Source organism: Phyllobates terribilis, unplaced genomic scaffold (genome assembly GCF_046119375.1).
Source record: "Phyllobates terribilis strain yellow unplaced genomic scaffold, ASM4611937v1 Scaffold_5__5_contigs__length_657084704, whole genome shotgun sequence".
NCBI lineage: Eukaryota > Metazoa > Chordata > Amphibia > Anura > Dendrobatidae > Phyllobates > Phyllobates terribilis.
The window spans coordinates 392,726,388-392,752,203 of record NW_027362765.1 but is presented as its reverse complement, the minus strand read 5'-3'; the positions used below and the strand labels follow the sequence as shown (position 1 = coordinate 392,752,203).

General features: G+C 43.9%; 1 protein-coding gene across 4 annotated transcripts in view; it reads left to right on the top strand.

The window, feature by feature from the left end:
- Positions 1 to 25,816, top strand: part of CRTAC1 (cartilage acidic protein 1) — a 751,919-nt gene that overhangs the window by 353,637 nt on the left and 372,466 nt on the right. For all 4 annotated transcript variants that reach the window (XM_073684992.1, XM_073684991.1, XM_073684993.1 and 1 more), the window contains exon 4: positions 14,772 to 14,908. In XM_073684992.1, the coding sequence (XP_073541093.1) occupies positions 14,772 to 14,908 (137 nt within the window). The remainder of the gene's footprint in view (positions 1 to 14,771; positions 14,909 to 25,816) is intronic.

Genomic DNA, 25,816 nt, shown 5'->3' with positions numbered 1-25,816 from the left:
GCGAGGACAGCAGCACACAGGAGGAGGGAGGCAGAGCACCCCAACAGGCAGGAAGAAGCAGTGTGGTGGCCGCAGACAGAAGGCAGGCAACCATTCCCCATAACACCAACACAAAGGAAGTTGCCAGTACAACTGTTAGGTCTTCCCAAGTCTGGTTGTTTTTTAAAAACTCTGCCAATAACCCCAAAAAGGCCATCTGCACCACCTGCCAGGCCAACATCAGCAGGGGTGGCAAACCTACCAGCCTGACCACCACCAGCATGATCAGGCAGCAAAGCACCCGACTTTGTGGGCCGAACACCGGGGTACAGGAATAGTGTCTGCTTCTTCCGCTGTTGTGCATGCAAGCCAATCCCCTGTCTATGGTGCATACGAAGATGCCTCCTGCCCTGCACCTGTCATTGCACACTCTCAAGTAGCAGCATCAGGAAGCACGTCCATGTCCTTGTCCCAGCGCAGCGTTCAGTTGTCCATACCCCAGTCCTTGGAACGCAAGCACAAATACGCAGTCAACACCCCACAGGCCACACTACTAAATTCACACATTTTACGAATGCTTGCGCTCGAAATCTTGCCTTTTAGGCTCATGGAGACGGAAGCGTTCCGCAACCTGATGGTGGCGGCATTACACAAGCACGTGTCCCAAAACATTAGCCGTGCCCCCAATAACGCAGTTACTGGGAAAGTCCACCTAACCATGGACACGTGAACAAGTGCTTGTGGGCTGGGATGGTTCATCTCGCTGATGGCACACTGGGTTAACATAGTGGAAGCCGGGATCCATTCGGACCTTGGGACGGAACAAGTCCTTCCGACGCCGAGGGTTGCAGGCCCTAGGTCAGTCAGGGTTGCCCCCACAGTCTACAGCTCCGGCACCTCATCCTCCTCAGCCTCCTCCTCCTCTTCAGAATCCATCTCCGAAATGACCTCATCAGTCACAAGCTGGAAGCACTGCAGCACTGCCTCGGCCAAGTGGCAACAGGCTGTGCTGAAGCTATTATGCTTAGGTGACAAACCGCACAATGCTGAAGAGTTGTGGACAGCTCTGAAAGATCAGGCAGATCTGTGGCTCACACCGCTGAACCTACAGCCAGGCATGGTCGTGTGTGACAATGGTCAGAACCTGGTGGCGGCTTTGAGGCGAGGCGAGCTCACACACGTACCATGCCTGGCCCATGTGCTTAACCTCGTGGTTCAGCGATTTCTCAAGTCCTACCCGGAGCTGCCGGATCTGCTTGTTAAAGTATGCCGCCTGTGTGCCCATTTTAGAAACTCACCTACAACTTCTGCCGCCCTTGCAGTGTTTCAGCAGCTTTTGCAGCTTCTGGCTCACAGACTGGTGTGTGATGTCCTCACCCGTTGGAACTCTACACTACAGATTTTGGGAAGTATTTGTGAGCAGAAGAGGGCAGTTGTTGAGTACCAGCATCAACAAAGATGTCGGTATTCAGTTCAGAATCCACACATAAGACCTCAGGAGTGGACATGGATGTTAGACATATGTACCATCCTCCAAAACTTTGAGGACTCCACCAAGATGTTGAGCGGCGATGTTATTCCTGCACAACTGTTATACCGTCTGTTCAGCATGGATGGCCTGAGGACAGAGAGGAGGAGGAGCAGAGCATGGTCAGTTGTCCTCTTGGTGGGGACACGGAAGTCTTGCCTGTTAGCAGTCTGGCACGCATGGCTGAGTTTATGTTATGCTGCCTTTCCCATGACTCCCGCATTCTCAAAATTTTGAGTGACAGTCATTACTGGTTGTGACACTTCTAGACCCACGCTACAAGGAGAACTTTCTATCTCTTATTCCTGAGGCGGACAGGTCTACAAAAATGGGGCAGTACCGGAAGGCCCATGTTGCGGAACTATTAAAGGGGTTGTCCACTACTTTTACATGGATGCCCTATCCTACGGCACCCCCGCCGATCAGCTGTTATCTGTGCCGGCCGGCCGCCGGCTGTAAGTGCTCACCTGCGGGGCTCCGCCGTCAAGTGGCTGTGGCCACCGCGGTGTACTACACATCCGCCTCTTATTCAATTGAATGGGCATCAATGTAAAAGTAGTGGACAACTTCTTTAAAAAAATTCCCATCTGAAAACGCTGGCGGCAGAGGTCACAGTTCGTTGGACAACCAAGGACTACAGGCGAGAGAGACACAACTCCAATCCAGCAGAGGCAGGGAAGCACTGTCAAAGTTCTGGAAGAATTTTCTCAGCCCCTCCCATTGCATAGGCCCTGAGGCGTGGGGTACTCTCACAAGGAGTGCAAAGTTTGGAAAGGTGTTGAGAGAGTACCTTGTCGACCGTAGCAACGTCCTCCATGATTCCTCTGTGCCTTATAATTATTGGGAATCCAAGCTGGATACGTGGAATGAACTGGCTCTCTATGCCTTGGAGGTCCTGGGCTACCCTGCCGCCAGCGTTTTATCAGAGCGGCAGAGCCCTGCCACTGGTAGAATTATAACTGATAAGCGCATCCGCCTGTCAACTGAAAATGCTGACAGGCTGAGTCTTATAAAAATGAACAAGGGCTGGATTGAGCCCGACTTCTCAACACCACCGAATGATTGGGCGGATCCCTGTGAGATTGTCTCCATGTCTTAGAAACACTCAGTAAGGCTATGTGCCCACGATGCAGAAATGAAGCAGAAAATTTCTGCAGCATTTCTGCATCTCCCTGGCAGAAAAAAACGCATGCAGATTGTGCATGCGTTTTTCCTGCAGAATACATGCGGATCCACATGCGGGTTCACATGCGTTTCCGCATGCAGATTGACAAGCGCTTTCCAGGCGATAGCATCACTTGGAAAGTGCTTGACAACTAGGTCACACTGTATAAATCCATGCAAACAGCATGGATTTATACAGTGTGAACCGTAAAAATGAAAACAAATAAAGCTATACTCACCCCCGATGCCCGGCGTGGCTGCAGCGCTGCTTCCTGGCTGGTTCCCGGCTGCCGGCATATCGCGAGACAGAGCGGTGAAGGGCCTGCGGTCACATGACTGTGACGTCACCGAAGGTCCTTCAGCGCTGCTGGCATTCAGAGAGAAGACGCCGGACAGGTGACTATAAACTTTATTTGTTATTTTATTCTTTTTTTACAGGTACAATGGTACCCAGGTCTGGATGAGAGTCTCCTCTCCTCCAGAACTGGGTACCATCCGCACATAGAGACGCATAGAAGCCGCTTGTACAAATGTACAGTCGCGGTTTCTGTGCGTCTCAATGCAAGTCAATGGCGGGAGTTCCGCTGCGCTTCCGCAAAATTAAATGACATGCTGCGGATTTTTGTACGCAGCATAAACGCTGCGGAAAAATCCGCAGCATGTGCATAGAACATGCGGAATCCCCTTGGGGACCATGGGGTGTGGATTACCTAGCGTTTCACAAGCGTTTATGCTGCGGAAATTCCGCAGCATAAACGCTTGAAAAACGCTACGTGGGCACACAGCCTAAGTGTATTTTTTGGACCTCCTTTAGATTGGCTGTTTTTGTATGATCATGATCATTCCAGGATATTGTCATGATAACTAGAATGGGGAGACTGATGGTAGCCTATCATTACACTTGTAATTAATAGATTTTTTACTTCCACCGGTCACACCATTATAAATTCTTGGAGAGCTATGTAAATGATGATACATTGTTGAATGGAAGGCTACTTCTACACTTGCTATTAATACTAGATTCATCCAATTGATAGAATATGGTTGGGAAGAATAATTTTCTTTTAGGTGATATATATATTTATACAAATATTTACATGAATTGTGATATATAATATATTTATTGGTCTTATGTTTACATCAACTTTTCCCCCCTTCCTTGTTGTGCAATAATACAATATATGATTACTATGATCTATCAATTGGAAGACTTTTTGCATGGGATCGATAGGTCACTGCTCCGCTATGCTTTTTATTAAAAAATTTTAGATTGATGTAATAAAAAATAAATAATTTTTAATATTATTTGTTTCACATCCTCTTTTCAAAAAAATCTGGTTTATGCAACGCAGTTTTTTATGGTGATTGGACATCCTTATTGAGGTAGTTAAAGTTTATGACCTTTTTTTTGGAAACCACCGAATGATAGCAGCGTAAAATAAACTCAAATCCAGTGTCTTTTATTGGGAGGTGTATTCCCATGCACCTTTTCACACCCACACATGAGTATACGCTTCCTGCTTTTGGCCATTTGCTCTTGTCCTCCTCCTTCTCCTCATCCTCATCCTCCACCACCATATCACCAGGGTTCATGATGCAACAATGATGCAATACCCACATAATTTTTTTAAAGGATGTTTATGATGCCCGTAAAAAAAAAAAAAAGATACAGTATGTTCATTTATACCCCCAGGGGTAAATGTTTGTCAGCCCATACACTTAGTGCATGGGCATTACAAGTATAGGAGGCCCGCTCCTTTCTAAAGGGAACATTTTTTTATGAGGCCCTCTACATCTCTTCCAAGGGGCATTGGAGTGCCTCCCAATTTTTGGCAGCTCTTGCATTCACTGCATAGGCCAACACTATGGGAGACCCACTTCCTAATCATGGGAACATTTTTTCAGGAGGCCCTCTATGTCTCTTCCAAGGGGCATTGGAGTGCCTCCAAATTTTTGGCAACCCTTGCATTCACTGCATAGGCAAGCACAATGGGAGACCCATTTCCTAATAATGGAAACATTTTTTCAGGAGGCCCTCTATGTCTCTTCCAAGGGGCATTGGAGTACCTCCAAATTTTTGTCAGCCCTTGCATTCACTGCATAGGCAAACAGTATGGGGGACCCTCTTCCTAATAATGGGAACATTGTTTTCAGGAGGCCCTCCTCTAAGTCTCTTCAAAGGGGTATTGGGGTGCGTCCAAATTTTGGGCAGCCCTGCCACTCACTGCGTACGCAATAACAGTATAGGAGACCCACTCCTAAGCATAGCCAGCTGATGGCTCTCTAAGAATAGTGAGGGTCGACTACTGGCACTTTAAGAATAGTAAAGGCCGCCTGATGGCCCTATAAAAATAGGCTTAGTGACTTTGAGTCCCTCCTTCACATAAATGAAACAGGATGTGTCTGATCATGTCTCACACACCACATGGCCAGATAAGGTTGTAAAATGTTAAAATTACATTTCCGGGTGAATGCATTTGTCACGGTTGAAAGCAATGCAAAAGTGCAAAAACGCATCATATTCTCTGGAACAAGGCCAAGAAAAGAAAAATTCTGCCGGGGTATGTAAACTCTTGAGCACAACTGTATCTATGTATGTATCGATCTATCTATCATCTATCTATCTATTTATCCATCTATCTATCTTTTCGTCCTCAGATCTCACCTACTATACATGCAATGAAATCCTGAAAAAATATATGCCTTGAGAAATAACAGCCTTACAAGCTTATATAAGTATATCTGGATTTTTTTTCTAGAACCCCCAATTCCAATTATTGTAGTGTTTATGATTAGTAATAACAGGGTATTGTTAAAATAATCACACATACAATGTTATGAATGCCAAGAACAAGGAATTAATACACTTGTAGTACCCCTTTTTACCACTATGAGCAGCAAATACATTCCATGCACTACAAGGAAAAGTATTAGGGCCCTGCAGGAGGGGCTGCATGGCTTCTTATTCCAGGAACAGCACCACATGGGCTCCATTTTGGAATTGCAGCTTTAAAGTGAATGGGATGCAATACCAGACACAACCATGGACAAAAGGGGCACTATTTCAGTAAGAAGGCAGCCTTATTTTGCTAATGCCTTTTGGATTCCTTTGAGGTTTCCTGAAACTTACACTACCTCTAATACCCCTGGACCCAGGTGGCTTTTTGCCTATTCTCAGACTTTAGATTTTACTCTGCATTGTCTTCAAATTTATACGGTATGTCCAAGAAAGAGTTAAAAAACTACGGGGCATATAAACCAAATTGGACTTTTGTTTTGTATGGGGTGGTAGACGATGGGCAAGAATACATAGACCCATTGGTTTGATGAGATTTTTACCTCGCAGGTAAATAACTGCTGCTTTGTATCCGCTCACTGATAGATAACACGTTCCACTTTGTTTAAGAGGATGTCTCAATTATAGATTCCCGTAGAAGTGGGATTGTCCAGCTTGTACGCTCAGGGGGGCAGTGACAGGCCGGTGCTTTACGGCAGAGAGGCCCAAAGTGTTCGTCTCACAGATCAATACAGCTACACGAATTTACTGATCGGCTGTTAATCTGAGGAATCCAAGTGCTCGGATGGCCGTGTCCTACACGTCTCCGGCTTCCAGGTCTACACTCTAACTTCTTTATCTTAAAGGGGTTGTCCACCCAGAGGTGGACAATTAATTAATTTTTTTTTACATAAATCCATGTATTGGGTGCCAAAATTCATTTTTTGCAATGGGGTTTCATTAAAAATGTTGCACTGTTTTACTTTTGCAAGCACTTTGTTTCCCTGAACATTCAACTGTGATGTGGTCTGTGGTCATAAATCAGCTGAGTGTAGCTCAGAAAAAGTCAGATAAGAGTTAATAACTCAACTATTGGGCTGTCTGAATGAACTCACTGACAGATTCTCAGTTAACTCAGTCTGCAGCCAGAAATCGACAGTGCAACACAGGAGTATAGGTGTCAAACAGTGAAAAAATTTTAATGAAACCCAATTTCAAATATCATTTTTAGCCAAAAATAAAGTTTTAAGTTTTTAAGTTAAAAAAGAAAAGTTGTCCATAAAATTGGAAAAACCCATCAAACTCCGATTTTTTTTTTTGGCTTTCCCTTGATAGCGGTATGAAGGCTCTTGCAGGACAATTTGTAGTTTTAAATGCCACCATTGACTTCAACATATAATCTACTGGAAAATGTGAAAATTACAAGTGCCGTAAAATCGTTGAAAAAAAAGTACAATTCCGCTACAGTTTGTTGTGATTTTGGTTTCATTGATGACCACTCGTTTTTCTTTACTTAGCTGCTTTTTTCTTGCCATAATACAAATTCTAAGTAAAGAAAAACGAGTGGTCATCATTACTTTAAGAAATGAAGGTCAGCCAGTGCGAAAAATTGGGAAGACTTTGAAAGTGTCCCCAAGTGAAGTTGCAAAAACCATCAAGCGCTACAGAGAAACTGGCTCACATGAGGACCGCCCCAGGAAAGGAAGACCAAGAGTCACCTCTGCTTCTGAGGATAAGTTTATCCGAGTCACCAGCCTCAGAAATCGCAGGTTAAGAGCAGCTCAGATTAGAGACCAGGTCAATGCCACACAGAGTTCTAGCAGCAGACACATCTCTACAACAACTGTTAAGAGAAGACTTTGTGCTACAGGCCTTCATGGTAAAATAGCTGCTAGGAAACCACTGCTAAGGACAGGCAACAAGCAGAAGAGACTTGTTTGGGCTAAAGAACACAAGGAATGGACATTAGACCAGTGGAAATCTGTTCTTTGGTCTGATGAGTCCAAATTTGAGATCTTTGGTTCCAACCATCGTGTCTTTGTGCGACGCAGAAAAGGTGAACGGATGGACTCTACATGCCTGGTTCCCACCGTGAAGCATGGAGGAGGAGGTGTGATGGTGTGATGGTGCTTTGCTGGTGACACTGTTGGGGATTTATTCAAAATTGAAGGCATACTGAACCAGCATGGCTACCACAGCATCTTGTAGCGGCATGCTATTCCATCCGGTTTGCGTTTAGTTGGACCATCATTTATTTTTCAACAGGACAATGACCCCAAACACCCCTCCAGACTGTGTAAGGGCTATTTGACCAAGAGGGAGAGTGATGGGGTGCTACGCCAGATGACCTGGCCTCCACAGTCACCAGACCTGAACCCAATCGAGATGGTTTGGGGTGAACTGGACTGCAGAGTGAAGGCAAAAGAGCCAACAAGTGCTAAGCATCTCTGGGAACTCCTTCAAGATTGTTGGAAGACCATTTCCGGTGACTACCTCTTGAAGGTCATCAAGAGAATGCCAAGAGTGTGCAAAGCAGTCATCAAAGCAAAAGGTGGCTACTTTGAAGAACCTAGAATATAAGACATATTTTCAGTTGTTTCACACTTTTTTGCTAAGTATATAATTCCACATGTGTTAATTCATAGTTTTGATGCCTTCAGTGTGAATGTACAATTTTTATAGTCATGAAAATACAGAAAAATCTTTAAATGAGGTGTGTCCAAACTTTTGGTCTGTACTGTATGTGTATATATATATATATATATATATATTTTTTTTTATTATTATTAGTTTTTAATTATGTGGTTGCAAAACAAAGTCCAGAAATTTGTAAAAAAAATGTTGCCATTTTCTAATATCTGTAACTTTTTACTTTTCTGTTGATAGGGCTGTGTGTGAAATTGACTTTTGTCAGGCGAGCTGACATTTTTATTGCTACCATTGTGGGAAACATTCATCGTTTTGATGAATTTGTATTGCATTTTTAGGAGAGGTCTGCAATGAAAAAGCAGCAATTCTGGTGTTTACATTTTTTTTCTATATGGCATTTTGAATTTATTTATTTATTTTAATTTAAATGCAATTTTTTTTTAGTTCACTTAGGCCAGTGATGGCGAACCTTTTAGAGACCGAGTGCCCAAACTGCAATCCAAAGCCACTTATTTATCACCAAGTGCCAACACGGCAATTTAACCTAAATATTGAGGTTTTAGTTTAGAAAAAACAACTGATACAAAGAGCAGGCGAGCGCAGTATAGAGCAGCCACAGAAAGGAGCAGGGGTATGAGACTGCAGAAATAAAGAATGTGCTCACCCCCATCTTGGTATATGCCCCCATATATGCTGCCCTCCCCCCATCCTTGTATATATGCTGCCCTCCCCCATCATTGTATAAATTCTGCCCTCCCCCCATCCTTGTATATATTCTGCCCTCCCCCCATCCTTGTATATATGCTGCCCTCCCCCCATCCTTGTATATTTGCTGCCCTCCCCCATCCTTGTATATATGCTGCCCTCCCCCCATCCTTGTATATATGCTGCCCTCCCCCATCCTTGTATATATGCTGCCCCCCCATCCTTGTATATATGCTGCCATCCCCCCATCCTTGTATATATGCTGCCATCCCCCCATCCTTGTATATATGCTGCCCTCCTCCCATCCTTGTATATATGCTGCCCTCCCCCATCCTTGTATATATGCTGCCCTCCCCCATCCTTGTATATATGCTGCCCCCATACTTGTATACATGCTGCCTTCCCTCAATCCATGTATATATGCTGCTACCCCCCAGTCCATGTATATATGCTACCCCCCAGTCCATGTATTTATGCTACCCCCCAGTCCATGTATATATGCTGCCCTCCCCCAGTCCATGTATATATGCTGCCCTCCCCCAGTCCATGTATATATGCTGCCCTCCCCCAGTCCATGTATATATGCTCCTCCCTAGTCCATGTATATATGCTCCTCTCTAGTCCATGTATATATGCTGCCCTCCCCCAGTCCATGTATATATTCTCCCCCCAGTCCATGTATATATGCTCCCCCCCAGTCCATCTATATATGCTCCCCCCCAGTCCATGTATACATGCTCCCCCCCGGTCCATGTATATATGCTCCCCCCCAGTCCATGTATATATGCTCCCCCCCAGTCCATGTATATATGCCCCCCCCTTAGTCCATGTATATATGCTCCTCCCTAGTCCATGTATATATGCTCCTCCCTAGTCCATGTATATATGCTCCCCCCCGGTCCATGTATATATGCTTCCCCCCAGTCCATGTATATGACGCGCCCCCTGGGCCAGTGTTGTTTGGGGAATACCCGGATCCGGATCAGATGGGGGTTGTAGTCTCCGAGTGGCGGTGACCCGGTCCGTGCCCAGGGTGTCAAGCTCAGTGTGTGGCAGTCCTACAGATGTTACTGGATGTTCTTTAGTGTCGACTACGCCACCCATTGATTTGCGGTCACTACGGCCGCCGCTGCAGCAGGGTCCGCTGAGGCTGGTGGTGTGTGTGCAGCTCAGGTAGTATAACCCCCAACGGGAGGGGTATAGCCTCAGGGGGTCAGTTGCAGAGGATGGTGGTTGTGGAGGTGCAGTGAGGATGGTAATGAAACTCAGAGTCGGGCTGTGCAGTTCAGGGTTTTTACTTACTGCTTTTGTATTGGTCACTCCGGCCTTGAGTGACCACCCGAGCCGTGCTGCGTCCACCAGGTCCTGGACTCGGCCAACCCCCAGGTGATTCTGGAGCGTGTTCCTGAGCTCCCTTTCTGACTTGTCCTTCTCTCTGGCCTTCCCCACCAGGGATCCACCTAAGTCCGGCTCCCTCGGGCCTCTTGTTGGTAAAACCCTTGTCTCTGGGTTCCCTGACCCTATTCTTGGTTTGCCTTCCGGGTGGATTTAGTGGGTGGTCGTGGCAGATCCTGCCCACGACCTCCGGTCTCTGGCTAAGGATTAGTGCCCTCCACCAGCTTGGGATCCAGTACCCTTGTGCCAACTCTTCACCCTCTGGTCTGATTTTGGGTTCTTGGAGTTCCCTCTTCTCCCCCTCTGGGTCCTTCTTTTCTCCTCTCTCTCACTCTCTTGGCCTTGGAGCTGGCTGAGCTGCTCTGCTTGTCGGACCAAACCTCTATAAAAGACCCTGTTCTAAGATGGTTCCCACCTTATATACTCCCTCTATGTGTGAGCTCAGGTGACCAGCACCCAATGAGCTCCTAGCATTACCCAGACTGCTCCCCCTATCTGCCCCTACACTACTGGGATGTTCCACCCCCCTCCCACTCCAGCCAGGGACAGACGCTGTCGTACCTGCACATTTCTCTAGTGGGAGTACCATTGGTCTGTCCCCCGGAAATGGGATGTATGTAGTGCATGCAGCCTACTGAGCTCAGTTCCACACTCCATCCTTACCCGGGAGTGGAATACCACACCTCTGGCTTGAGGTGTAATACCCCTGTAGCAGTCGAATCCTCAGGGTGCTACATATATATGCTCCCTCTCCCCCCAGTCCATGTATATATGCCCCCCCCCTTAGTCCATGTATATATGCTCCTCCCTAGTCCATGTATATATGCTCCTCCCTAGTCCATGTATATATGCTCCCCCCCAGTCCATGTATATATGCTCCCTCTCCCCCCAGTCTATGTATATATGCTCCCCCCAGCCTTCTGGCGCCACTGTGCATCGAATATTAAAAAAAAAAAAAAACATAATAAACACTCCTACTCACCTTCCTTCTTCTCCCGCGTAGCGTCCTCTCCTGTAGCTGGCAGCTGACTCCAGCGTCCTAGCGACGGGGCGAATGACATCACTGCCATGTGCTCAGTCGCTTGTACGCTGCCAGCTTCTGGCCTCTGATTGGCCAGCAGTGTGTATTGTGGCGCACGGGCCTGGCAAGTTCGCGCACTGCAATACACTTCAGCTAGATGTATGTCCGAGAACGCACATCTAGTTGAAGTAGCGGGGGTGGCGTTGGCACTCGGCGGTCTCAGAGTTCTCACCCTCCGGGCCTGATCCAGTAGCGCTAGTGCTGCGGCGATGGCGCGCGTGCCCACCGGGAGGGCTCTGCGTGCCCCCTCTGGCACGCGTTCCATAGGTTCGCCAGCACTGACTTAGGGCATTTCCACCTGCGATTTCCACCATTTCCATTTTTCACCTGATGACTTGATCTATATAGTGCAATACAAAAGTATTTAGGGAAAATGTTGGTATCCTATGAAGCTCAACCTGTGACTGGGCTTCACAGAAGTACCAAGTTGGCAGCCAAGTGCTGTCATGGCTGTCCATTAGTGCCCCTCTAGTGCATCATGAGGTACAGCCGGGCTTTGACACGACAAGTTTTGGTTGCTGCTGCCAGAAGTGCATAACCCGCCATGTGTGGAGTGAACTAAGTTCGCTCCACCGATCAGCACCTGGTGTGAGGCATATACAGTGGGGGAAATAAGTATTTGATCCCTTGCTGTTTTTGTAAGTTTGCCCACTGACAAAGACTTGAACAGTCTATAATTTTAAGGGTAGGTTAATTTTAACATTGAGAGATAGAATATCCCCAAAAAAATCTTTTTGCATTTTGCAGTGAGAAATAAGTATCTGATCCCCTACAAACCATTATGAGTTCTAGTTCCTACATACCAGTTAGATGCTCCTAATCAACTCGTTACCTGCATTAAAGACAACTGTCTTACACAGTTACCTGTATAAAAGACTCCTGTCCACAGATTCAATTAATCAGTCAGACTCTAACCTCTACAACATGGGCAAGACCAAAGAGCTTTCTAAGGATGTCAGGGACAAGATCATAGACCTGCACATAGCTGGAATGGGCTACAAAACCATAAGTAAGATGCTGGGTAGGAAGGAGACAACTGTTGGTGCTGTCAATCGACATCGATCTGTGGCACCATGCAGAATCTCACCTCGTGGGGTATCCTTGATCATGAGGAAGGTGAGAGATCAGCCTAAAACTACATTTCGGGAACTTGTTAATGATGTCAAGGCAGCTGTGACCAGTCACCAAGAAAACCATTGGTAACACATTATGCCTTAAAGGTTTAAAATCCTGCAGTGCCCACAAGGTCCTCCTGCTCAAGAAGGCACATGTGCAGGCCCGTCTGAAGTTTGCCAATGAACACCTGGATGATTCTGTGAGTTATTGGGAAAAGGTGCTGTGGTCAGATGAGACAAAAATTGAGCTCTTTGGCATTAACTCAACATGCCATATTTGGAGGAAGAAGGATGAGTACAACCCTAAGAACATCGTCCCAACCGTGAAGCATGGTGGGGGAAACATTATACTTTGGGGGTGCTTTTCTGCAAAGGGGACATGACGACTGCACCGTACTGAAGGGAAGATGGATGAGGTCATGTATCGAGAGATTTTGGCCAATAACCTCCTTCCCTCAGTAAGAGCATTGAAGATGGATCGTGTCTGGGTCTTCCAGCAAGACAATGACTCAAAACATACAGCCAAGGCAACAAAGGAGTGGCTCAAAAAGAAGCACATGAAGGTCATGGAGTGGCCTAGCCAGTCTCCAGACCTTAATCCCATAGAAAACTTATGGAGGGAGTTGAAGCTCCGAGTTGCCAAGCGACAGCCTCAAAATCTTAATGATTTAGAGATGATCTGCAAAGAGGAGTGGATCAAAATTCCTCCTAACATGTACGCAACCCTCATTATCAACTACAAAAAAAGTCTGACTGCTGGGCTTGCCAACAAGTATTAAGTGTTGCTTATCAGAGGGATCAAATACTCATTTCTCACTGCAAAATGCAAATAAATTTATCTAATTTATACAATGTGATTTTCTTGATTTTTTGGGGGGATATTCTATATCTCAAAGTTAAAATTGACCTACCCTTAAAATTATAGACTGTTCATGTCTTTGTCAGTGGGCAAACTTACAAAAACAGCAAATGATCAAATACTTATTTCCCACACTGTATATCTATGTAAGGCATTCAAAATATATAAAAATTAACCCGCTCCAAAAATGTACATTTTTAGGCTACTTTCACACACACTTTTTTGGCAGTATTTTTGCCCAAGTTTTTTTTTTTTTTTTGCAGTTTTTTTTTAAGGCTACATTCCCACGATGAGTATTTGGTAAGTTTTTGACACTGCTTATTTTTTAAAAAATTCTAGTAACCTGTTTCACTTAATGGATGCTGAAAATCTGCAACATCAAAAACTCACCAAAAGCTCATCGTGGGAATGTAGCCTAAAAAAATAAAAAGCCTATGGGTAAAAAAGATGGTCAAAAAATGCCACACTGGGAAAAAAATCCAACATAAAAAATGTTGATAAAGTGAAAAAAAAAAATCCACCCAAAAATCCATACCAGTGTATGTATTGAATTTAATATTTTTATATCAACTTTTTATATTTTATATATTTAATATTTTTATATCGACTTTTTTTATATTTTATAGATTTAATATTTTTATAATTGTGAACCCACCATTACAGATTAACATCTAACCACAGGGGCGCAGCCAGCACCACGCTACATACAGTCAAATGTCTGAGCTTGTGCAACATCCGTCATCTTTAAGCTCATTCATGTGAAAAGATACAAACCAATCCTCCCGGAATGTCATGGAGGCTCTTGGAAAAAAAGGTGGAACTTATGAACTCCTGGAGGAGTAGGCAAATCTCTCAACACTGCTGATTGCCCCCAAAAAGTAAATTCAGAGTTCATGTATGTGGTGAAGAGGGGAATGGTCGGGGTATGGAGGTTGTTGGTGAAAAATATGTGGCTGTATGGAAAATATTTTGGCACTGCAATCTCTCACCTCCCAGACGGCAATTCTAAAAAGTTGACAAGTGCGAAAACTGTTCCTGGTGGGTGGATGGTTAGCAATTGATGGCAATTGAAAGGAGAAATTTTGCTTTTTAAAGACCCCAATATACATTAGACTGAAGTTGGCTGAACCCGCAGATATCGCCTTTCCCCAAAAACATGGTGTTCGGAAGTGAGCAAAAGATCTGTACATTGGAATTCCATTGGTCAATCTTCCTATAAACAGTAACACTGATTTAGGGGCATAGTTGAGTATTCGGGGGCTTAATGGAGATATCTGTACACATGTTTGCCAATGCCCCGTTCCTGGCACCTTGCGATGGGGCACTATTTTTGAGATGCATGTGGGTCTCAAGGCATTTATGACATATCTTGTCCATACTATATGATAGTCTGTCTGTACATGGGATCTCAGGGGCGCTCGTTGTGGTTTGGAGGTATTGTGCACTGTTTTGAAGAATATGATGAAGAGAACAGCAGCTGACCCCTTTGTTTATCGCCAACTTTTTTTTTTATCTTGCAGGTATGGCCACATACTCTGACAAGCTGTTTAAGTTTCGTAATGGCCGCTGGGAAGATATACTGAGCGATGAAATCAATATCCGCAGGGGAGTTGTCAATCGGTTTGCTGGGCGCTCAGTAGCCTGCATTGATAGAAAGGTAAGGTAGGGGACGCATTGTTCTGTAATTACCGGACCTTGCATTGGTAGAAGTTTAGTAACTCATTGCATACAATAAATAATACCGCACCTCACCCACCCACACTCAACACTTTTCTTCTGGCATCAACTGTTCTTAGAAGAATGTTTTATATGGTTTCCTCAGGGGTTTACTGTTATTAACTTTACTTTGTTGCCATATTTTATGTTGTCTTTTTCCTGAAATTTAAATGTTTTAGTGGAAATGAAGGGACAATGTACAGTTGGAACCAGAAGTTTACATACACTATATAAAAAGACACATATGCATGTTTTTCTCAATATCTGACATGAAATCAGAATAAACCTTTCCCGTTTTAGGTCAATTAGGATTATACCATAATGTTTAATATTTGCCAAATGCCAGAATAATGAGAGCGAGAGAATGTTTTAAGGCATTTTTATTACTTACTGCAAAGTCAAAAGTTTCCATACATTTCATTAGTATTTGGTACCATTGCCTTTAAACTGAATGACTTGGGTGAAACGTTTGGGATCTCCTTCCACAAGCTTCTCACAATAGTTGGCTGGAATTTGGGCTCATTCCTCCTGACAGAACTGGTGTAACTGATCCAGGTTTGTAGGTTGCCTTGCTCACAGCCTTTTCAGCTTTGCCCATACATTTTCAATAGGATTGAGATCAGGGCTTAGTGATGGCCACTCCAAAACATTGACTTTGTTATCCTTAAGTCACTTTGTTACCTTTTTGGCAGTATGCTCCGGGTCATTGTCCATTTGGAAGACCCATTTCCACCCAAGCTTTAACTTCCTGGCTGATGTCTTGAGATGTTGCTTCAGTATTGCCACATAATCTTCTTTTCTCATGATGTCATTTATTTTGTGAAGTGCACCACTCCCTCCTGCAGCAAAACAACCCCACAACATGATGCTGCCACCCCCGTGTTTCACAGTTGGGATGGTGTTCTTAGGCTTCCAAGCTTCTCCCTTTTTCCTCCAAACATAACAATGGTCATTATGCCCAAAAAGTTCAGTTTTAGTTTCTTCAGACAACAGGACATGTCTCCAGAAATTAAGGTCTTTGTTCCTGTGTGCATTTGCAAACATTAATCTGACTTTTTTATGTTTCTTTTGGAGTTTTGGCTTCTTCCTGGCAGAGTGGCCTTTCAGTCCATGTTGATACAGTACTTGTTTCACTGTGGAAATTGACACAATCTTACCAGCTTCTGCCATCATCTTCACAAGGTCTTTTTCTTTTTTCCTTGGGTTAATATGCACATGTCAGACCAAATCATGTTCATCTCTGAGACGCAGAACCCGTCTCCTTCCTGAGCGGTATGATGGCTGGACATTCCCATCTTGTTTGTACTTTCATATAATTGTTTGGAGAGATGAACGAGGCACCTTCAGGTATCTTGAAATTATACCCAAGGATGAGCTAGACATGTGCAAGTCCACAATTCTTTTTCTGATATCTTGGCTGATTTCTTTAGACTTTCCCATGATGCTACACAAAGAAGCAGTGTGTTTCAGGTGTGCATTGAAATACATCCACAGGTGTGTCTCTAATTAACTCAGATGTTGCCAAAAAGCTTTCAAACACGTGACATCATCATATGGGCAGTCCAGAATTGTTTAAAGGCATAGTAATCTTAGTGTATGTAAACTTTTGACTTTGCAGTGTGTCATAAAAATGCCTTAAAACATTCTCTCTCTCTCATTATTCTGGCATTTGGCAAATATTAAAAATGATGGTAATCCTAATTGACCTAAAACGGGAAAGGTTTATTCTGATTTCATGTCAGATATTGAGAAAAACATGCATATGTTTCTTTTTATATAGTGTATGGAAACTTCTGGTTTCAACTGTATCACCCTCCAAAATAAAAACACATTTATTTATTTTTTTTGTCATTTTCTTGTTTGTGTGATTAGCTGAATACTTTATATATGTTTCGGTAAAGCCAGGTTCAGAAAAGATAGAGCAGGATCACTAGCAGCAACTATATTATTTCATGGGATGGAAAAGTAGTGCTTTTTTACTGTATAAAAAAAGACGTCTCAGAAGAGATCTCATTTATATGTATAAATGCATGTGGTTAATACAAAGGACGGGGACATGATTTATTCCTTCCATTTACCTTATAAAGTATCAGGGAACTTTCGTTATGTGTAGACGAAAGGCGATTCTGGTATCTAAATACTAAAGGGTTCTTTACAGTTCGAGCAGTCACACTGTGGAATGCCGTCCACAAGAGGTAGTAATGGCCAACACTATAACAGCTTTTAAAGAAGGGATGGAGGCTTTTCTCACAATAAATGATATTATGGGTTTCGTGTGTTAGCGGGGTGAGGTGATTATTTTCTTTTTATCTCCTTTTGCAGGCATAAAGGATGCCCAATGGAGAGTGTTTTTTTTAAAAGAGACACAATGGGGAATAACTATTATAAGGAGGCATGATGGGGGTTCATTATTATAAGGAGGCATGATGGGGTGTTATTATTATAAGGAGGCATGATGGGGGAGCATTATTATAAGGAGGCATGATGGGGGGGCATTATTATAAGGAGGCATGATGGGGGTTCATTATTATAAGGAGGCATGATGGGGGGCATTATTATAAGGAGGCATGATGGGGTGTCATTATTATAAAGAGGCACAATGGAGGGTCATTATTATAAGGAGATACAATGGGGGGGTCATTATTATAAGGAGGCACAATGGGGGGTCATTATTATAAGGATGCACAATGGGAGTCATTATTATAAGGAGGCATGATGGGGGCATTATTATAAGGAGGCATGATGGGGTGTCATTATTATAAAGAGGCACAATGGAGGGTCATTATTATAAGGAGATACAATGGGGGGTCATTATTAAGGAGGCACAATGAGGGGTCATTATTATAAGGAGGCACAATGAGAGGTCATTATTATAAGGAGGCACAATGGGGGGTCACTATTATAAGGAGGCACAATGGGTGGCCATCCCAGTCCCCAGACCTGAATATCATTGAACATCTGTGGGATCATTTGAAGAGGGCTGTCCATGCTCGGCGACCATCAAACTTAACTGAACTGGAATTGTTTTGTAAAGAGGAATGGTCAAAAATACCTTCATCCAGGATCCAGGAACTCATTAAAAGCTACAGGAAGCGACTAGAGGCTGTTATTTTTGCAAAAGGAGGATCTACTAAATATTAATGTCACTTTTCTGGTGAGGTGCCCATACTTATGCACCTGTCAAATTTTGTTTGAATGCAGATTGCACATTTTCTGTTAGTACAATAAACCTCATTTCTAGGCAGAAACATTACTGTGTCCAACAGTTATTACATATATCAAACTGAAATAGCTGTTGCAAAAACACCAATTTTTATAAAACATTAAGCTTAAGATTAATAGGGGTGCCCAAACTTTTTCATATAACTGAATTATAAGGAGGCACAAGGGGGTCATTATTAAAAAGACATAATGGGAAATCATTATTATAAGAGGCACACGGGGGCCATTATAATAAGGAGAGACAATGGGGTCATTATTATAAGGAGACACAATGGGGGTCATTATTAAAAGGAGACACAATGGGGGTCATTATTAAAAGGAGACACAATGAGGGTCATTATTATAAGGAGGCACACAAGGGATCATTATTAAAAGTAAACACAATGGGGAATCATTATAAGGAAGCACATGGAGGACATTATTATAAGGAGGGACAATGGGGTCATTATTATAAGGATGTACAGGAGGACATTAAGGAGGCATGGAGGGGCATTTTTACTATATGGTGCTATAAAATTATAAGGAGGCACAGGGGGGCAATATTATTATGAGGAAACAGAGAGAGTCATCAATATCAGATCAGAGGTGGTCCGACACTCGGTATACCCAGCAGTGGCCAGCTGTAAACAGCGTAAGAAGCGGAACAGCACAGCTCTAATCACTGTGTAACGGATGGGTCACTAATATCCTAAGCCTCGACAGTCCTTTTAATCCTATGTTGTGACATTACTGTGTGCAATTACCCTTTCCGATGACTTCAGTGCTCATTAGCACATTCTGTGACGTCACTGTCAATGGTGTGACTATAAGGGGTGCAGAACTTGCAGTCACACCTAAGCCCCTGGGGGGCTTCATAAGGTAATAGCAGTGTCCTTTACCTTTACTGTGGCATCACTGTGTGCATTATACCTTTTATTATTTTTTGTATACAGTATAATAGTACAATTATTATCCCTGTACTGTGGTCCTTCCTATTAGGTATGACATTATTATCGCTTACAGTATCTGTTCTGTCTTTGATACGATGTGGCCAAGATTACTGTCCTGTGACATCACAATTATTTATGAATTGTTCCCATGCAGTGACATCACTGTGTGCATTTTTTGTGATGTAAGGAATTATTTTGCTGGATGCAAAAAAAAAAAAAAAATCACATTGAGTTCTGGTCACATAATGTAGCTGTTTCTTTTCATTTATTGTAGTCTTGTCAAAGCTATTTTGGATCTCTCAGTAGCATAAAAGTGCTAATGTGAGGTTCTGTAAAATAATGGATTCCAAAAAGACTTGATGCAGATTAATATTTTTTGTATGAATTGCTTCATATGACGGACAGGGCACAGGTTATCAGGCTTGGACTGGCCCACAGGAGAACAGGAGAATCCTCCGGTGGGCCACCACCCTCTTATATGAGCAGTACTTGGCACACTACACTTGATTCACTATGTAAAGACAAAGGCGACATCTTATTCATTTAACAATCTACCCAGTTCATTGTTATATAAATTTGTGATTGAGAATAATGTCACATTTGCATGTAGGCAAAAAATAAGGCACTGGAGTTGGTTACTGGTGGGTCCTTGGCACCCCAGACCGACACTGCTGGCTATTATGGGATCCATTAATAGCATGAAAAACAGTAGTATGCCCTGAACCAATAATCAATCTTTGGGTCCTATAAAATGTAAGAATGCAAAAAGTAATCATTTTTTTTGTACCAATAGTACAAGCTGGTCGTATTGATATCTCAAACCTTAGATACTCTTGTCACAAATGAGCAATAGAATGTAAAAGGAAACAATTTCGCATCTTGCAATTTTTTACCCATTCTGAATAGGATTTTGATATGTAGCAGGATGAAATCCTTCGGCAGAACCATCTCTTCTCACTTAGTATTGGGTGTCAGTAATCGTACAGATCATTTATATCCTTATAGCCTTGAACTGTGTTCCAGCGTGACCTTTTATTGCATCAGCATCTAAAAAACACTGCCACCATCGTTGCGCTGCGAGGATGGATGGCGCATTAAGTAATTGTGCCCTTGGAAATGTTGCACTGCCTGAACTTTATACATTCTGCTGCTAGTTTACAGATGATTATATGCTGTAGACCAAAAGTGCAAATACCTATGAAAATTGGTTGTGCAAAAGGGCAAAAATTACAGTTACAATCAAAATTATTCAACCCCAATGGCAAATTAGGTTTATAAGCAAAATTTACAAACTTTTTACTGATTCTCTAAATTTATCACAATATAACACTATAACTGACTACTGCAGTCTCAGAATTATTCCGCCTCTTCATGACAAGCGCCTTTAGTATTTAATAGATCTCTTTTGGCAGCTAGGACCTACAGCAAACATGATGCATGGCAAGACACCAGCTTCTGGCATGTTGCTGAGAAATCTTACCTTATTCCTCATGGGTAATAGCCTCCAGGCAACTAATATTCTTGCATTTTTGTGCTGCAACCGCCATCTTCAAATCCCGCAAAAGATTTTCTACAGGGTTCAAGTCAGGCGACTGTGACTGCCATTCTAGAATCTTCCAGGACTTCTTCTGAAAGCTGGTCTTGGTGGACTGTGAGGTATGCTTGGGATATTTGAACCTATTGGAAGGTCCAATGACGCCCAGGCTTCAGCTTCCTCACAGAAAGCATGTTGTTTTCTCCTGGGATTTCCTGATACTTGGTTGAATCCATTTTACCATTAACACACTGCAGGTTTCCTGTGGCAAAGGAATCGAAGCACCCCCAGTGCATCACTGATCCATCACCATGTTTCATTGTAGTCATCACTGATCCACCACCATGTTTCATTATAGTAATCACTGATCCACTGCCATGCTTCACTGTAGACATCACTGAGCCACCGCCATGCTTCACTGTAGTCGTCACAGACCCACTGGCATGCTTTACTGTAGTCATCCCTGAGCCACAGCCATGCTTCAATGTAGACATAACCGAGCCACCGCAATGCTTTAATGTAGTCATCACCGAGCCACTGCCATGCTTCGCTGTAGGCATTGCCAACCCACTGTCATGCTTCACTGTAGACATCACCGACCCACTGCCATGCTTCAATGTAGACATCACCAATCCACTGCCATGCTTCACTGTAGATATCACTAAGCCACTGCCATGCTTCACTGTAGTAGTCACCGAGCCACTGTCATGTCTGACTGTAGGCAGTGTTCTTTTCAGTGTATGCTGACCTTTAGCTATGCTTCCCATACTGTACAGGGAAATTGCTTGGATGCTTTCCTCTTTTATACACTAACTGAGCTCATGTATTCTCAGTAACTCCAGCTACTGTTTAATGCTTATGACTGGTAAACAATATGTCTTGTATAATTGTGAAGCATTGTGGCTGGTATAACCCAGGAATACTGTCACTGGCATAATCAGTATGTACTGGACAGTACATACTTTGGTTCATGAGAAGTGAGAGTACAATGAACCTCAGCGACAGTGATATCCTTACTGTGAGTGGTCTCATCCCATCGGTTGTCTCCACTACAAGATAGACTTGCTGCAATCCTTTCTGTGCGTCGGTAGTTTGTGTGGTGCTTGCATTTCACTCCTTCTTCATTTGTTAACAATGTACAGATATAGTTTTGAGGAGCGTATTTTCATTGTGAAAACTTATTTTAAAAACTGAATCCTTAAATGGTGTCAAAGTGAGTTTCTAAAGACATTTGAAGGTCGAAATCCGTAGGTCAAACTGTGTATTATGTTATTGGGGAATAAGCTGTAAGGCACAAGAACATTACATTATGTACAAGACTGTGAATAACTTTTGACAATCTTTTCAATCTCAATTATTCAACTCTTGCCAAAACGGGCATAAAAAATGTTAGGTAGGTAGCTACATGTACAGAAAGGAAAATGTGGCACTAGGTCATAATATAAGTGGGGTGTGTACTGTTGTCAAATTACTGGTAAAGCAGGTGTGCAAAAACAGACATCTACAGTTAAATGTATATATTTTTATCGTTTATTTTCTATTTAACAAAATTCCATCTCCTTCCCAAAAATGACATAATAAGAACTGATAGGTAGGAATATATCCAAAAAGCCAACACATGCACCAGAGCAATGTATTAGTGTGACATACACAGATGTAAAATTTGACTAGTAAAACAGATGTGCAAGAATGCGTTTTTGTTAGGGACACACACACTTTGTCAGGTAGACAATTTCAGTAAAATATCAGGATTTTTAGTAATTTTATTTTTTATTTTTAGAAAACAATTATTCACCCTTACAAAGAGGATTGCACAGGAAATGCTAAAAGCACATTGACAAGCAAGCAAACTGTCTTTAACTGACGCTGGTTTCTGATTTTGTTTTTCCTGTGAAAAAAATGTTTTAGCTTGCTGCTGCTTTCTAATGCACTAAGAATGAAAAAAAAATGGACAGTTGTAATTCAAATGCAGCAGGACCATCTATACTATACCATATCAAAGATCAATCACACGAAGTGTAGCACTGCTGCTGGCACCTCTCATCTCTCTCTCCCCCTATTAATTGAATCTCTGTATTACCTACAGACTACTACACTCATCTTCAGTGCTACAGTCATGCAAAAAATGACCGTCTGGATTATTATTATTTGTCCAATGTTTTAGGGATTTCTGTTCCTGTCTCTGTATGCTGAGCTGTAAGCTCTGACGTCCATTTACGATCTGAGGTCAGCCTAAATTGGCTCCTGCATTCCCTGCCTAGACTTTTATACAGGCTATGATAGTCTCTCCTGACAATTGCGCTATGCCATGTGATATGATAGATGGGGAAGCTTGCGCAGTTGCGCCTGATGTCATATGAGCCTTCTGTGGTGGATGCAATTTTCTACAATATGTAAATTACACGGTGACGGGCAATTTTTGGGTGATTCGCAGAAATCGAATGGTAAATTGTTTCAATTTTCTGGGACTTGCAAATTTGAAAAAAATTTAAATGAATTTGATTTGTGACTCGCCCCCAGGGGCCGGTGGCAGATCACTGGGGTTATCACGGTGCCTAGCCCAGGGCGGTCAGTGCACAAAAGGGGATACCGATTATTAGTAAATGTTCAAAGAGTTTGTGACGCCACCTGTGGTGTCTGGAGAGGATCACCAGCACTGCAACAGTCCTCTGAGGCAGATGTCAGGGCAGCTAAAGATGGTACGGCTCCCCACAGGCGGAGCGGGCCTCAGGGCAGTGTAAAATAGATGAATGGTGCGCTGGGCGTTGTAGTGCGGGGGAGGAAGAATGGCGCCGGTGAAGAAACAGTCAGAGGCTGTTCGATGCAGGCGTCCAAGATTTTACTTACAGTTCTTAGGCAATTCACAAGTGCACTTTACAGGTGAAGGTCTCCCTCGTCGCGCTGCGTTCACCGGGCAGGGGTTCAATCCTTCTTCAAGCAGCTTAGGAATGCCTGGTGGAACCCACTTTCTCGTGTTCCTACTTTGACCGTCTTCACACTTGGTCCTTCTCACCGCTGCCCTGCGCTGCCCACTCTCAATCCCGCTCGGGTATGCTGAAGTCCTTCCTGTACGTCGGATCCGGGACCAACCTGACCCGCTGGAGATTAGAATGAAGCAACCGATCCCTCCTGACACCTGGCAGGAGCGGGGCGTATGGGTGCCGTCCTGCACGTGCTGTACCCCCTGGGATCCTCTTGTAGAACAGAGCCTACTCCCTGCTCCCCTCCGGGGCCTCTATCCTGGGCCCTAACCTGTGGAGCAGAGCTCTGACTGAGCCTCTGCTCACGGACTGTTCCTCTGAACAGCCCTCACTAAAAACTGACCTCCTCCACTACTAATGGCTTCTCTTTTATATCTACTGTATCAGTGCTTACTCTACCCACACCCACTATTGGTTCCCCCTAACTTTGGGTTCCCCCCCTACTCCAGCCAGGGCCAGGGCTCAGCAGAAAACTCCATTGCGTCTTGCCCCTCCTGGGGTTCCGTGCAGCACTCCCATCTTACCTGAGAGAAGGGAGACACCACACCTCGGGGTGAGGTGCAGTATCTCTGTGGCGACAGAACCCTCAGGGGCGCCACATTCGCTCATCTATACAGGGCACTGCGTCTGCCCTATGAATAGAAGCATGAAAAAGAAGAGCTAATATGCATATGTATAAATAGGGGTCTTTCTATCTAATTTTGAAGTGTTCACATATTCATTCGGGTGAAAATAAAAATGCACGCATTCCCTGATTTAGTATTTAGCATGTTGGATTCTGAAAGATACTGTATGTTTCAGTAATGTAGTAATGTCATTCAAGTCTCGATTTCCCCATTGTATCGTAATCTCTGTATGTATAAAAAATCCAGAGTTTTCTGGTGTAATTATTCAGTGGGGAATTTCTCAGACTCTCTGATGCATAATTTCTTAGCAATTCTGTTTGCACAGCATTTGAATATGCGCAGTCTGCTGCTTAGTAACAAGAGATGAAGTTACCATGAGACAGCGCTGGATGTAAAGATCTGTGCACGTTGCATCTGAGCCTTACATGCATCAACTATGCTGAGAAAAGCTCAAATATATCCATAAAACTCCATTTTCCCTTTAATGGCCAAAAAAAGTGTCGAATGGCTTCAACCTAGTCGGTATACATCACCATACCTTTTTTCATATGTACATTATGCTTTCTAATACATAGAGCTAATATACAATTATGTACATTGTGCAATATTTGGGACCTTATGAGCTGTATGCCTATACAATGGTATGTGACGCACCCCCTGGGGCCTTGGGGTACTCGGTAGCCAGGCCGGTCGGTTCTATTTAGGGTAGTCATGGTGGCAGTGACCCGGTACGTGGCCCCGGGCGGTCAAATAAAGAAGAGGGAAAGTCAATTTGGGGAATAAAGTTTGTGACCTGTGGTATACGGCTATATGGGGCCGCCGCTGCGGTGCAGATCCACTGGGGCTGATGGTGACAAAGCAGAGTTGGTTCAGCTCTCCACGGGCAGAGCTAAGCTCCAGGGCAGTATATGGTGATTTGATGAGGTAGATGTTGTCGGCAGGGACAGTGTAGTACAAGGCAGGTGACGCAGCAATTAAGTAAAGGTCACAGTGGGGTGCAGTCTTCAAGTGTTTACTCAGAGGTATCAAGATGCTCCAGGTTACCACTGCCAGATTATAACCGCCCACGTCGTCCTGTGTCCTCCGGGAAAGTGATCCAGCCAACTCTCAGATAATTTGGGTGCACTTGATCGGGACCCCTTTTTGTGTACCTCCCCAGGTCGTCTCTCTGCGCTGGCTCTCTCCCTCCTGCCCTGCGCCTCACACAGTGTCCCGAGCTACTGGCCGCGGGCCCTGTCGGGCGACGTCCGGTCTGTCCCCTTGGTCCTATATGGCCACCTTTTCAGCGAATATGTGTGGTGTTTGGCTACGGCACATGAAGATACCGCAACCTCCGGTTTGCTAGCTGAGTCTTGTAGTCCTCCACTAGTCTGGGGCCGGTCCCCTTCTGCAGCCTGATCCCTCCATGATCAGCGTGAACTTGGGCGCACGGGTGGCATGCCGCAGTTGCCGTGCCCCTAGGATCCCTTCTATGTCTGGAGCCCTCCTCACTGCTCCAGTCTTCTCTCCTTACTCTCCTCCTGGACCTCTTTTACTGAGCCACTTCACCATCAGGAC